The sequence below is a fragment of the Rhinatrema bivittatum genome, chromosome 15, assembly GCF_901001135.1.
Source record: "Rhinatrema bivittatum chromosome 15, aRhiBiv1.1, whole genome shotgun sequence".
Lineage (NCBI taxonomy): Eukaryota > Metazoa > Chordata > Amphibia > Gymnophiona > Rhinatrematidae > Rhinatrema > Rhinatrema bivittatum.
In genome coordinates, this window is record NC_042629.1 from 48,128,911 (window position 1) to 48,142,503 (window position 13,593).

At 41.3% G+C, this 13,593-nt stretch overlaps 1 protein-coding gene across 2 annotated transcripts in view; it reads left to right on the forward strand.

Moving 5' to 3' along the window:
* The first annotated feature begins 2,684 nt into the window (after positions 1–2,684).
* SPAG17 (sperm associated antigen 17) overlaps positions 2,685–13,593 on the forward strand; it is a 289,254-nt gene continuing 278,345 nt past the window's right edge. Inside the window, exon 1 of one of the 2 annotated variants that reach the window (XM_029577979.1) lies at positions 2,685–2,990. In XM_029577979.1, the coding sequence (XP_029433839.1) occupies positions 2,895–2,990 (96 nt within the window). In that variant the 5' untranslated portion in view covers positions 2,685–2,894. The remainder of the gene's footprint in view (positions 2,991–13,593) is intronic. The other variant, XM_029577980.1, reaches the window with a different exon arrangement.

The window sequence follows — 13,593 nt, forward strand, 5'->3', positions numbered from 1 at the left end:
TAAAACAGTAGATTCCTAGTCGACAGTTCTGTTCTCCATGGACCTTTGGGGTAATGTCTCCACCTACCTTGACTGGAAGGTAGGTCAGGGCACGTTGAGTACAATCTCAATCTCTCAAATTTACTGCTAAGGTTCATCTAAATACTTTACCTTCGGCCAAGAGAGCCACATTGTGGAGTTGACGGGGTGCAATCAGAGCCCCTAATCTCCTGTGACTCCACAGCTGTGGGAAGGGCCACAAAACCAAGCCCTTCCTGAAGAAGTGCCCCTTCCCCGTGGACCGTGCTGCAGGTCAAAGCAGCCACAGGAGCAGCGGCCCTTCTATTTCTTTTTCACCTTTGCCCCAGCTAGCTCTCGGCTTATTGGAGGATAATGGCAAGGTGGTGCCGCAAGCCCTGTCCTCCCCCCTCTGCCGCTGCTCACTAGGGTCACGCTGTGACGTGTGCAGCATCTTGCTGACTCGCATGGTTCAAAGCACTAAAGCAGCCTCAGGCAGCAGAGGGGTAGGATACAGCTTGAGGTTTTCCTCTTAACCCCAAGCTGGGATGAGAGGGCAAGTGAATGGATGGAGGGGGAGCAAGAGGGAGGGGCAAGAGAGTGAAGGAGGGAAACGGGGGAGGGGAGGCAGAGTGATTGAGGAAATGGGTGGGAAGCAGGGAGAGAGTGCTTGAAGGGATGGGGCATGGGAATGAATGATGGGATCAGACAGGGTGCAGGGCAGAGAAGAAGAGTAAGGGAATGGGGGCAAAAGAGTGAGCCACGGGCTGAGGTGCTGTGGAGTGAGTGAGAGAAGCAGGTTTGGGAGATGGGCTACAAGTGAAGGAATAAAAGAGGGCAGTGGAAAGTGAGTGAGGTTATCTGAGGAGCTGTGGGGTGGGAGTGGCCCATGTTAATGATATCCAAATGAAATTTTGCTTTCATTTTATTAGCATTAAGGTTAGCACATTCAGGGGGAAACTACTGCAAAAATGTTAACTACATCTCCCAAAGGTGTAGTTATGATTTTGCAATTAATGGGTCTGTGTTCACTTCTGCCTATTTTAACAATCATTATTTTTCTATGTGTTAAGAGGTTGTGAACCTCTTGCATAGTTTTGCATCTCATCATGCATTAGCATGGGTTTTTCCCTTAAAACTCTTACAAGCTACACAGCACATGTTGACAGTGCTATTAACATGCATAAACAAGATTGTGCACGATAACAGTGGTGAAAACAGTGGTATATTTTAGTACATTGTTCTCCGTCTCTTATTTGTTAACAAATCTTCTCAATCTGAGCTCCTGAAACCAATGTCACTTGGGTTCTTAACACTGTTATTACATAAGCTATGGAGTCTGAACGGGTCAAAGAGGGTGCAAATAGGGCCTATATAGGCAAAAAAAAAAAAAAAAATAATAATAATAATCTTAGTTCTTCTATGGCTCACACTGGCATTTCAGGCCGATGGTTAAATGTGTTCCTAGAATGTCAAATCCCACCATATATTTCACTATGCCTGCAGTGCGAGGTCACTCCATTTGTTTTTCCATAATGAATTATTGTCATGAGCAGCCATTCTGCACCCTCCGTTCTTTCCCTGCGCATAAACATGTGGTAATATTCTGCGTGGGTCTTAGGCCACGAACCAGGCCTGCCCCGCCACAGACCTGAAGGCCGCCACGCAGAGGGCCTCCAGCATGTCACCACCGTTTTCTTATGTGCGCTTGCACTCCCTCAGCCAGGCCAATGCTTTCTTTCCAGTTTGCAGACAGAATTTTGATTTTGCTGCTTAAGCACAGTATTTCACTTATTTTTAATTTTCAGTTTTAAAAAAACCTATCACCCCCCCCCCCCCCCCTTTATAGCAACTTCCTTGAAGTCCAAGACCCATCACAGGTTTTCTCATTACAGAAAAACTGGCTGCTTTTTACATTGCATTAACTTCATTTTTCATCTAAACTGCACCAGCAGGCCCCTTATCTGCTGCAGTCCTGCTCACAGTATGAGGGGTAATGCTGCTTAGGCAGGAGGGACACAAATCCCAGACTTTCAGGAAGAAAGGATGAAAGATTTGACTTCTCTACCATAAAAGTGGCTGGATCCCCACCTGCCCAACTGGGAATCTTTGGTTCGTCTGTGTGCTTTTTCTAACTTTCACCTCCATCGCGTTACAGTCTGCTTGCTGTCTTGCAAAAAGAAATGGCAGGACTAGTTAACAGAATGCACGTGAACGGGATTAGAAAGCGAAAAGAAATCGCGCCTGGGGTACAGGGCGCTCAGAATGGCGCTGCTTTAAAAAAAAAAAACCACCCTCTGTTGGAGGAGGTACCCCTAATTGCAAGATGTGCTCCCCACTTTCACTGCACTTCTACACAAGCTTCACTGAAGTTCCCCCTTAAGCATGCTCGATGGAGGTCACTAGAAAGGTCTGGTCTGGAAAGGTAATCGCCAGCATTTTGCCCCATGGAGCCTAATGATTATAAACAAGACGGAGCCAGCCAAAAATCCAGGTCAGAAGGAAAGCAGATTAAATGAAATATCAGAAAAAAAAATCGAAAAGGAAAAAATAAAAAGTAGGCTCAGCGAAAACAACAACAGGAAAACAAAAAAACCCCAAAGATTGGGGTAGAAGGAAAACGAACAAATGATAAAGATCCGGCAAGAAAAAGAAAGGAAGCTCTCCAGCGCGCGGGAGCCGCCTCTCTGGGTCACGTGCGGTCTCGGGCCGCGTCCCCGGCGTTGCCGGGGCAACCGAGCGGCGTCTCTCCCCCTGCGGCCTAGGGCAGAGGCTCGCGCGCACCGCTCCCCGACCCCCGCGGCTGGGGAAGCGTTCCTGGCGCCCCACCCCGGGCCTGAGGTGCAGGGGGCTGCTCCCCGCGCTCGTCTCTCTTACGCTGGGTGTCCCTGCGAGTCATGCCCAAGAAAGTGAAAAGCGCCGGGTCCGTCTCCAATGCCGGAGGAGGCACGAAGAACTGGGAAGCGGCCCTCGTCGCTTTTCCTGTGAACGAGGTAAGGGGCGGCTGCTTTGGGTGCGGTACAGGAAGGGGCTCCTCTGGGGCTGTGTGCTGGAGGGGGAGGGGGAGCCAGTAATGCCCCAAAGAGGACAGTCTCGGGGGGGGGGCAAGATCGGCCTTACTGGTTTGGGACAGTTCCAGCCTCACGCCCTGTTTGGGCACCGCACCATTGTTTGAAAGTGGTGCCGGTGCGGAGCCCAAGGGTACATGTGTCTTGATCCCGCTGTCGCTCTTCCAATTGGCAGAGGGGGGTCCTCCTCCCCCCAAACCCCCTCACCTTCATGGGGCACCACTTGGGCTAAGGCCATCCCCTTCGTATTAAATTATATTGTGAAAGCACCTAGGGGCAGATGTTGCTGCCCCCAGGCACAGTTGGTGCTATCGCTCCCACCCCCCTCCTTTTCTCAAAGGATAGGGATTAGAGGTCCTAAGGCTCAGCCCTTTTTTGCTCTGCTCTGTCTGCTGGCTACCCAACCCCTTCCCCACTATCCCTGAATATTGGAAGGGGAAAGGCAACATTAGGGAGCAGAGCTGCTCTTCTTCACTCCTTATTGTCTGCTCCGGCCTCACCCCTTTCCTTCTGGTTAGTGGCATAGCAAGGGGGGGAGGGGCAAATTAGCCCCTGGGATGTAGAGGGCGCCCAGAGTCCTCTTTTTGTATTTATCTTTTTCCAGTCACATGCGAGAAGAGGGTTTCACAAGCATTTCTATAAGGAGGATGGTGGTAGTGGTGGGAAGGGGGGGTTTGGGGGAGGCAACCCAAATATATTGGTCCCCGGGTGCCAGTGATCCTTGCTATGCCAATACTACCAGTTCTCTGCATAGGACAGGAGTGGAGGGACTGGGTTAGTGAGCAGAAAAGCCTTTCTTTGCTCTGCTCTGTCCTCTTCAGCTTACTCTCTCACCTCCTCTTTTGTTCACTAGGATGGGTTGGTGCAGGAAGCAGAGGGCTGTTCTCCACTAAGCGAGATTCAGGAAATCTTTAGCTGGCCTGCTGCCTCTAGATTTTTGTGCTACTAGGAAAACCAGGCCTGCCCAGGGGAGCAGAACTGACCAATCCCTTGATAGGACTTTGCTGCCAGAAGGCTCCTATTGAATTAACACAAACTTGGAACTTATTTTATTTTATTAAGGCTTTTATATACCGACTTTCTTGATACAAATCAAATCAATTCGGTTTACAATGAACTAAGTAGAATATACAATTAACCAATCAACAAGAGATACAGAGCATACAGTTACATTATAACAAGGAAGCCTTAACTTGGAGTAGGAAAATAAAGAAGGGGTGAACGGAGCAATAAATATATAAAGTGCAATAAAATAGAATAAATACTATATACAGAGGAGGGGGCAAGGAGCCAACCTCTCTTTAATGGATATTATGCATGAGAATTTGGAAAATTTTGTTTACAGAGATGTGTGGTGTACTTATGAGTCATAGCATCAATTGTGAATACTTCAGAACAGGAGTCCCTTGTGGAAAGAGGCCCCTTAATTTTGCAGAAGTCCATACAGTCTAGGCTCAGGGAGTGGGGTTTGTGCTTATCATACAAACTGCTAGGTATCAAACTACCTGAGCATAGGTGCTTTTTCAGCCTTTTTGAATGCTCTTTGTTTCAGGGATGTCCCTGTGTATGGTTTAGAAATTCCTCTCCACCACTCTGAACCCATAGTTTGATGAAATGAGTCTAGGACTTTGTTTCAAAATTTTCCTGAGATTTGTTTCCAATTACATTCCAGTGCAATATTTATTTATTTATTTGCTTTTATATACTGACATTCAACATGTGTTATCACATCGGTTTACATGGAAAGAGATAAGTGGGTTACATTGTAACAGGGTGTGGAACTTGGAGAACATAACGGGGGGAGAGTAATTTAACAAGCTATTAAAGGATAACTTTATCTCTTTATAGTATTAAAGAGAATCTGTAAATGCTGTAATTTGAAAACCTTATGACATTTAGATATACAACATTAGGGCAAATCTGTAAACAAACTGTTTAAAATATTTCTTTGTTTGGAGGAATTGATTTTGTTGTAGTTTACCTGATCTTAGCATATCTCATAGGTGGTATCTATGATTATGACAAAATTGTTAAGGCAGCAATATGAGGAACCAATGTACAGTGCATTCAGAAAGTATTCAGAGCCCTTTACATTTTCCTTATTTTGTTACATTACAGCCTTACATGGATAACATGGATAATATGCATTTCCCCCTCCTTAATCTACACACAATACCTACATAGAAACATAGAAACATAGAAATGACGGCAGAAGAAGACCAACCGGTCCATCCAGTCTGCCCAGCAAGCCTCACACATTTGTTCTCATACTTAACTGTTTCTCTTGGCTCTTAGTAACCTTATGTTCTAATTCCCTTTTCACCCCCACCATTAATGTAGAGAGCAGTGCTGGAGCTGCTTCCAAGTGAAATATTAAGTTTGATTAGTTGGGTAAGCGGCAGCATAGCTCTCTGCCATGAAGCAGAGGGCAATGCTGGAAATGTGTGAAGTATCAGTTTTTCTTTTCCCCTGTCATTGAAGCAAGGAGTCATGCCGGACATGCACCGAAAGTGAAGAATGCCTTGAAAGTCACATTAACTATCATCAAATATTGAAAAGCCTAATAATTGGTAATACCTATAAGCCCATGAACCCATCCCTGTTTTTTTTTCTTTTTTTCTTTTCTTTTTTTAATTGGGAGATGGATGCCCTTCATCCTTCTACTCTGTGAAGGTGGACACCTACCACCGGCCACTGGCATCCCGCTCCGTTAATGCCTCTGTGGCTACTGCCGCTCCATGCAGTGTTTTACTACCTGCTCTTTATATGCGTCCTCTAGAACTGATGGATCCCATCCCTGGGTTTTTTTATTATTTATTTAATTGGGAGATGACAGCCCTCCATCCTTCCGCTCCGTGAAGGTGGACACCTACCACTGGCCACTGGCATCCCGCTCCGTGAATGCCTCTGTGGCTACTGCCGCTCTGTGCAGTACCTCTGTACTCTGTACCTCTGTACTCTGTACTGCAGTACCTCTGTGCTCTGTACCTCATAATGATAACGCAAAATCAGGTTTGTAGAAACTTGTGCAAATTAATTAAAAAACCAAAACTGAAATATTACATTTACACAAGTATTCAGACCCTTTCTGTGATATTCAAAGTTTAGCTCAGGCATATCCTGTTTCCATCGATCATCCTTGAGATGTATCTCAACTTGGAGTCCAGCTACGGTAAATTCACCTGATTGGATATGATTTGGAAATGTACACACCTGTCTATATAAGGTCTCACAGTTGACAGTGCATGTCAAAACAAAATTAAAGTCATGAATTGTCTGTAGACCTCAAGAACAGGGTTGTGTCGAGGCACAGATCTGAGGAAGGGTACAAAAAACTGTTGCAGCATTGAAAGTCCTGAAGAATACATTGGCCTCCATCATTCTTAAATGGAAGAAGTTCGGAGTCACCAGGACTCTTTCTAGAGTTCCGCTCTGGAGATGGGAGAACCTTCCAGAAGGACGACCCTCTTTGCAGCACTCCACCATCAGGCCTTTATGGTAGAGTGGCCAGACGGAAGCAACTGCTCAATAAAAGGCACATGACAGCCTGCTTGTAGTTTGCCAAAAGGCATTTAAAGGACTCCGAGTGTGAGAAACAAGATTCTCTGGTCTGATGAAACCAAGATGGAACTCTTTGGCCTGAATGCCAATTGTCATGTCTGGAGGAAACCAGGCACCACTCATTGCCTAGCAAATACCATCCCTACGGTGAAGCATGGTGCTGACAGCATCATACTGTGGGAATGTTTTTCAGCTGCAGGAACTGGGAGATAGGTAGGATTGATGAACAGAGCAAAGTACAGAGAGATCCTTGATGAAAGCCTGCTACAGAGTACTCTGGACCTCAAACTGGGGCAATGATTCAACTTCCAACAGGACAATGACCCTAAGCACCCAGCCAAGACAAGACAGGAGTGGCTTCGGGACAAGTCCGTGAATGTCCTTGAGTCACCCAGCCAGAGCCCGGACTTCAACTCGATCGAACACCTCTGGAGAGACCTGATTTTATGCTCGTTTTTCTCCTGCACATCGCCAAGGATGTTTAGGTGATTAACAAATGAAAATAAAGATAAAATAGCTGTGCATCAATGATCCCCATCCAACCTGACAGAGCTTGAGGATATGAAAGAAGAATGGTAGAAAATCACCAAATCCAGGTGTGCCAAGATTGTAGCATCATACTCAAGACTTGTAATCGCTGCAAAAGGTGCCTCAGCAAAGTACTGAGTAAAGGGTCTGAATACTTATGTAAATGTGATATTTCAGTTTTTTCTTTAAATTAATTTTCACAAATTTCTACAAACCTGATTTCACTTTGTCATTATGTGGTATTGTATGTAGATTGAGGAGGGGAAAATTGAATATTATCCATTTTAGAATAAGGCTATAACTTCACAAAACGTGGAAAAAGTGAAGGGGGTCTAAATACTTTCTGAATGCACTGTAGATGTCAGCTTACAAAAGCAAAGTCTTTGTCCTCTTTGATTTCTACTTAATTTGTGAGGAAATGCTAGTGTTTAGAGAGGATATTCAGCACCTCTTAGCTGGGTAAAATCTGACTTGTCTGTTGTCCGCCGGTAACGAAAACTGACGCCGTTAAACCTGGCATTGGTTTTTGTGATGGGCCCGATCGTCATTTTTTTTTCCTTTTATTTCTTTTCTTTTTATTCTTTTTTCGATACGCACATTTATTAACGTCTGCTCCTGGCAGGCGCTAATAGATGACAGTTGAAATTTTTCTTTTTGCATCGGGAGTAAATGCTTAATAGCCTCATTCACATGCATTTGCATGTGAAGAGCGCTATTGCATTCACTGCGTTAGACGTGCGTTGAATAGGCGCTAATCCCCTTATTGCATTAGGGGATTGATTAGCGCCTATTCTACTCTCGTCCAACTGCACGTTAAGAGTGTGCTCGGCTCAGCACACTATATTGCATCGGACCCTCTGTTTCTTTGAAAAACTGTCTGCACAAATTAGCATGTATAAATGTGTGCAACAAGGTTTTCTGGGATAATTTTCAATGTACTTTCATTTTGCAAATTGTTTATTTATATTCCGCTTTTTGGCACTTCATAGTGTATATCAAAGCAGATTACATTCAGGTACTATAGGTATTTCCCCATCCCCACAGGGCTTACAATCTAATTTTGTAACTGAGACAACGGAGCGTAAAGTGGCTTGCCAAAGGTCACAAGGAGCAATAGCGGGATTTGAACCCTGGTTTCCCTGGGTTGTAGTCTGCTGCTCCTCCTCCAATTAGTGTAAAGTTTGTGGGTGAAGAGTACTTGCAGGCTTTGCACCAATGCAGAAGTTGGGTAACAGTGCTAAAGTCAGGCTCAGGAATGTACAGAATCCCAAGCTTGTGCAAAACTCTTATTTTCTACTTTCTTCTTACTTTTTAATATCTTGTAAAGTGATTTTTTTTTTGTCACAACAAGATAAAGAACAAAATGGACCACATCACATAAGTTGTGATCAATTAGAAAAACCTTTCTCCATGGACAAGCTGGCTAAGTCCGAGCCACATGTGGTATGATGTTATTCAATGGCACTGAAGACATGCTAGCTATGTCTAGAAAAGCCTAGAACAAGGATGGCCAATTCTGGTCCTCGAGAACCACAAACAGGCCAGGGTTTCAGGATATCCACAATGAATAAGCATGAGAGAGATTTGCATGCCCTGCCTTCATTGTATGCAAACCTATCTCATTCATATTCATTGTGGTTATTCTGAAACCCGGTCTGTTTGTGGCTTTCGAGGACTGGAATTGGCCACCCCTGCCCTAGAAGCTTGTGCTTAAAAGTAAATGAATGATTATGGGCCAATGTTCATAATGAATGCTCCATTCCACCTCCCCCAAGCACACCTTCAATGTGGAGTACAAAACAGATATATAATTGCATACCTGCAATAAACCAATGTTGTGGTCCACATTGAAGACCTTTATCAGGGAGTTTAATCTTTAATCAGGAAGCATGATACCATGTTGTATTAAAAATAAAAACAAAAAAAATCACCTTTTTACTACCCCACCGTTTTTCCCTTCCAGTTGCATCATCTGTTCTGATTTTCCTTTGGCATTTTGTCAAACCATCTATCTCTACTTTCTTGTCCTCTCACTTACCTTGTATGTATCTGTTATCAACGGTTCCAGCTTTTCCTTTTCAGGCTGTGGGCATTCTGCAGTATTAGTCCCTCTAAACTCTGCACAGAGCTCATGCTTTTTTCTCCATTAAAGTTCAGAGGAACTGATACTCCCAGAAAAGAAACCCACAAGCATATTTAAAAATAGAATCAGATCTCCCTGTCATCATTAGTGTTGATATAATTATTTAGGGTGCTAAGACTAAAAGCTATGTAGGAGTTATTTAAAGGCTTAAGGTATGGTTTTAATTTGAGGGGTAAGGATAATTACAGCAGCTATAATTGCAATATTTGAAAACTACTTGAGATGGGGGAGATCCCTGATACTCCCTCTTCCCACCCCGTGAAATGTAGAAAGAGAGGCTGAATGAATTGATTATCAAGGCAAACCTGCTTTTATAGGACACAGCCGAAATGAGTAGAGATTACAGAATTTTGAATAGGGGAGAAGCTTAGGGCCTGATTTTCAAAAGCATTTTCATGCTTAAAACTGTAAAAGCACTTTACCCGTGTAATTGGGCTTTTGAAAATTGCTACAATACATGCCATTGAATTGTCCATATGATTTACTCGTGTAAGTGCACTTACATGGGTAAATGGTTTTTGAAAATTGCTAGGATAGTATGTTACATTTGCATGCATAAATAACTCCTTTGAAAATTCACCTGTGTGGTATTTTGGAATACTGCTAAACATAATTAAGAATCAAACAATCTGGACTGGCAAAATGGATGCTAGGGGGAGGATTAAATATTTTGATTATTATTTAACCTTAGGATGCGACACAGTGATAGTGAATGAAAGAACAGCAGCAACTGTATCACTGCATAGCAATACAGTAAGAAAAGCATATTTTACTCTCCATCCTGGAACAATCAAGATGGAGAGATACTGCAAAATAAAATTGCTTTCATCATTATGTAGTTACCTTAATTCTGTACTGTTTCCATAATCCAGCATGCTAAGCATAAGTTTATGAAAGATTTTCTTTCTACAAACCAAAGTAACTTATATATTGCCAAAGTATTTCTATGTGCAAAGTATCTATATATTTAATCATGGCAATAAGATGTGAAATTAATTGTAATACCATAAAATATGCCCATTTGATTTTATTTGTAAAAATAAGAAATCAATTTTAACTATGGAATTAAATAAAGAAGTAAATTTAACAGGTCACAAAAAAAAATTAAGCAACTTGATAGGTAACAGCATCTAGCTAAAATTCTAGTTATTTCCACAGAAAGACTAATAAAAATATGCCATTTATTATCTTGAAAGAATGGAAAATTACATTGTGATCTATGTAATATTACATTTATAGAGTGCATTCCTTATTATATCTAGTTTTCTATATCTGGATATGCATTCACTGTTTTACAAAACTTACAAAAAATATTGCTGCTAAAATATAATTATTATGTGCCGTCATTTATACTGAGTTTTGTATAATTATTAACTTTGCTGATTTTTAGGAACGTAATTTATCTGAGATTAGCACATTCATTTGCTCTTACTTTTCAAAACCATCTTTTAAACATTCAGAAAGGGGGAAGAAATATGGTTCTTGCATTTTTCAGAACTGGATGGTAATATTCCACTTTTGTGTACTTCTAGCACTGAGTGCTGTAATGTTCTTGTGTATCACCTGAGTTGTTAGAGGATACAAAATTTTTAAAACTAGCACTCATTCAAGGCTGTCTAGCATGTACTACGTCTTCAGAATTTTGGAAACTTCTGTCTTGTCTTCAAATTACAAATAGATTTTGTTGAGAATATTTTGTTACAGTACAAATATGGTTCTAAACTTTTCCTTTTTTCAAGATCCTCTCTTTTTAACTATTATTTTATTGATATAAAAGTAACCATTTTTGTGCACATATATCCAAAGCAAGGTAGATTGTAGGACAAACTGCTTAAGCAAATCAGGTGGGTAGCCTACCACAAATAGCAGATAAAATGGCACATAAAGAGGTCAATATGCTAAGAAGGGCAAATAGTGCGTAATTCTTGCAAGAGTACATATTATTTGACCTTCTAGCACTTTAACTATTTCCATTGCAAATAGCTAAATTTCACACCCAGCTTTACATGTGTGAAATTGTATTCAATCTCAGTCATTGTGATACAAAATTTTGCAAAACAGTTCATTAACCATGAGCACGTAGTAAAATTGCATAGGAAAATAGGTTCCTAATGTGGATTTTGCAAAAACTCAGTGAGATGTGGTTAAAGTTTTTGTGCTAAAATTTATAGCAAAAGTACACTCTATTGTAGCTTTCCATAAAGAAGCATGGTTGCCATGTTAGTCCATTTGGATACATAGACATAACACTTTTATTATTGGAGTCACCACATTTGAGGTTCATATTGAGTAAGCCATTGAGCAGGAGAGTTGTCTGGGTGTAGCCAGATATTTTCCATCGAGAAGCGGGCTGAATTAGTCATGTTAATTGGGTGATGTCACTGTTTACTGTAAGCAAACTTGCTTTTCATTGGAGGTTAGCTGGTTAAGCATTCTGCTGAATGTACCTGGATAGCTTTAGGACCAGTATTTGTCCAACCAGACTTACCTGGCTAACTTTGTCCGAGCAGCCTAGACAAAATGTAACCAGTGAACATGGGGAAATGTTCAAGTCTTCAGTTTTGTTTGACTAACTCCAGATATTAGCTGTACAAATGCTTTGAATATCCACCTCTTTAGGATTAGCTTTTGAGACCTGTGCTGTACACACTGACCTCATCGAGAGGCTTGGGCTCTCAAAAGCTCATCTAATAAAAAGGTCATCACCTACATTGATTTGTTCTTTATTTATAATGTATTTAAAAATGAGAAAACTGTTGAATGTCATTGTTTTTTCCTACATTGGTTTTCAAGCAAGCAATGCTATAATCAATGATGCAACGGTTTTTAATTATGGTTGCATTAAAGTTCAGCTTCAAGCGACTCTAAAGAAAATATACTCTTGGCAAGCACTGGCAAAGTATTCAAAATAAATGCAGCAGCCATTGCAAAGGCTACTTTGGTGGCATCCAATATGGATTCTGCTGTTCATGCATTTAGGAACATTCCCTAGAAGGTCTGAAGTGGAAAATAGATAGAGGGGAGCTCTCTAATTATAAGGTATGTTCTATACTAGCTCGATTAATAACCTTCATGGAATATGATTTAATAAGAGCAAAACAGTTATAAAATGAAGGCATTTGAAAATGATATTTATTATACTTGTTTCTTTAAAACTTCTTATTTTCCACCCATCTGACCATGGTCAGTCTAAGTGGATAACAATATTGCATATACAAACCAGTGCAGTGTTCTGCATGTATATAATAGCTTTAAGACAAAACTGATCCTAACTTAATGCATTGTGCAATATCATACTAATGCAGGTGTGTTCAGGTCCTTTCTAGTGTGGGTGGATGTTAGGACAGTTTCATTGCTTGGACTTTGCATGTCAACTATGATGGAGATGTGGGACAATGTTATTCATACTCAACTGCCCTTGGATAAATTGAGGCCCAGGAAGGTCAAGTGACTTACTTGAATGTCAAACAGAATAATAATCTATACTCAAGGGTCCTCAGCTCTGTCTATTATAATCAATATTTCATATCCTCTTGTTTTAATATATTCATTAGTGTTAGAGTGAATTGTGCTCTAAATGTGCTAATAAAACCAGCTCCAGCAAAAGGAAGTGTCAAGTAAGAGATCAACATCTGCTAATTGAAAAACAAACTTGTGCACAAGTTGATAAATAGACCTCCTTAGTTTGTTTTTCAATTAGCAGATGTTGATCTCTTACTTGACACTTCCTTTTGCTGGAGCTGGTTTTATTATGCACATCTTGGATGAAAAGATCATGGTTTCTTGTAATGTGAGGTGTGTAGTTCAGCAATTATTGATGTTCTGTTCCTATCAGTAAGATACCGTACAGAAGAGAAACACAGCCCATATAAGGATTTATTTGACCTGTTCTAGATTAGCTAAAAAGCAGACCACCACTTAGGAAATGTTTGCTAAGCAAAGGAAAATTGTAACCATCTTTCACATTGTCAACCATTTGTGCAGTTTTTTGAAAATTGAATGACCATGAGTATAGAGCAAAACTGATGTGGGCATTATAAATATTTCTTCCTAGATCCAAGCTTTTTTGACCTTGCTAACAAGTTTATTCCTATCTGTATTGTGTTAAGAATTTTCTTGGACAATTTATAGATCTACGGATGGACAGGAGTGACTTGTGAAACCTGCTGCTCAATTCAGTCCCTTTTTTGTGCAAATGTGTTGGGTAATTTATTACATTGGGAGGGTAATTTTATTTGGAACCTGACGGGTAACAAGCAGTAGCGATGCGCATAAGTTACACCCATTTTCACAGCA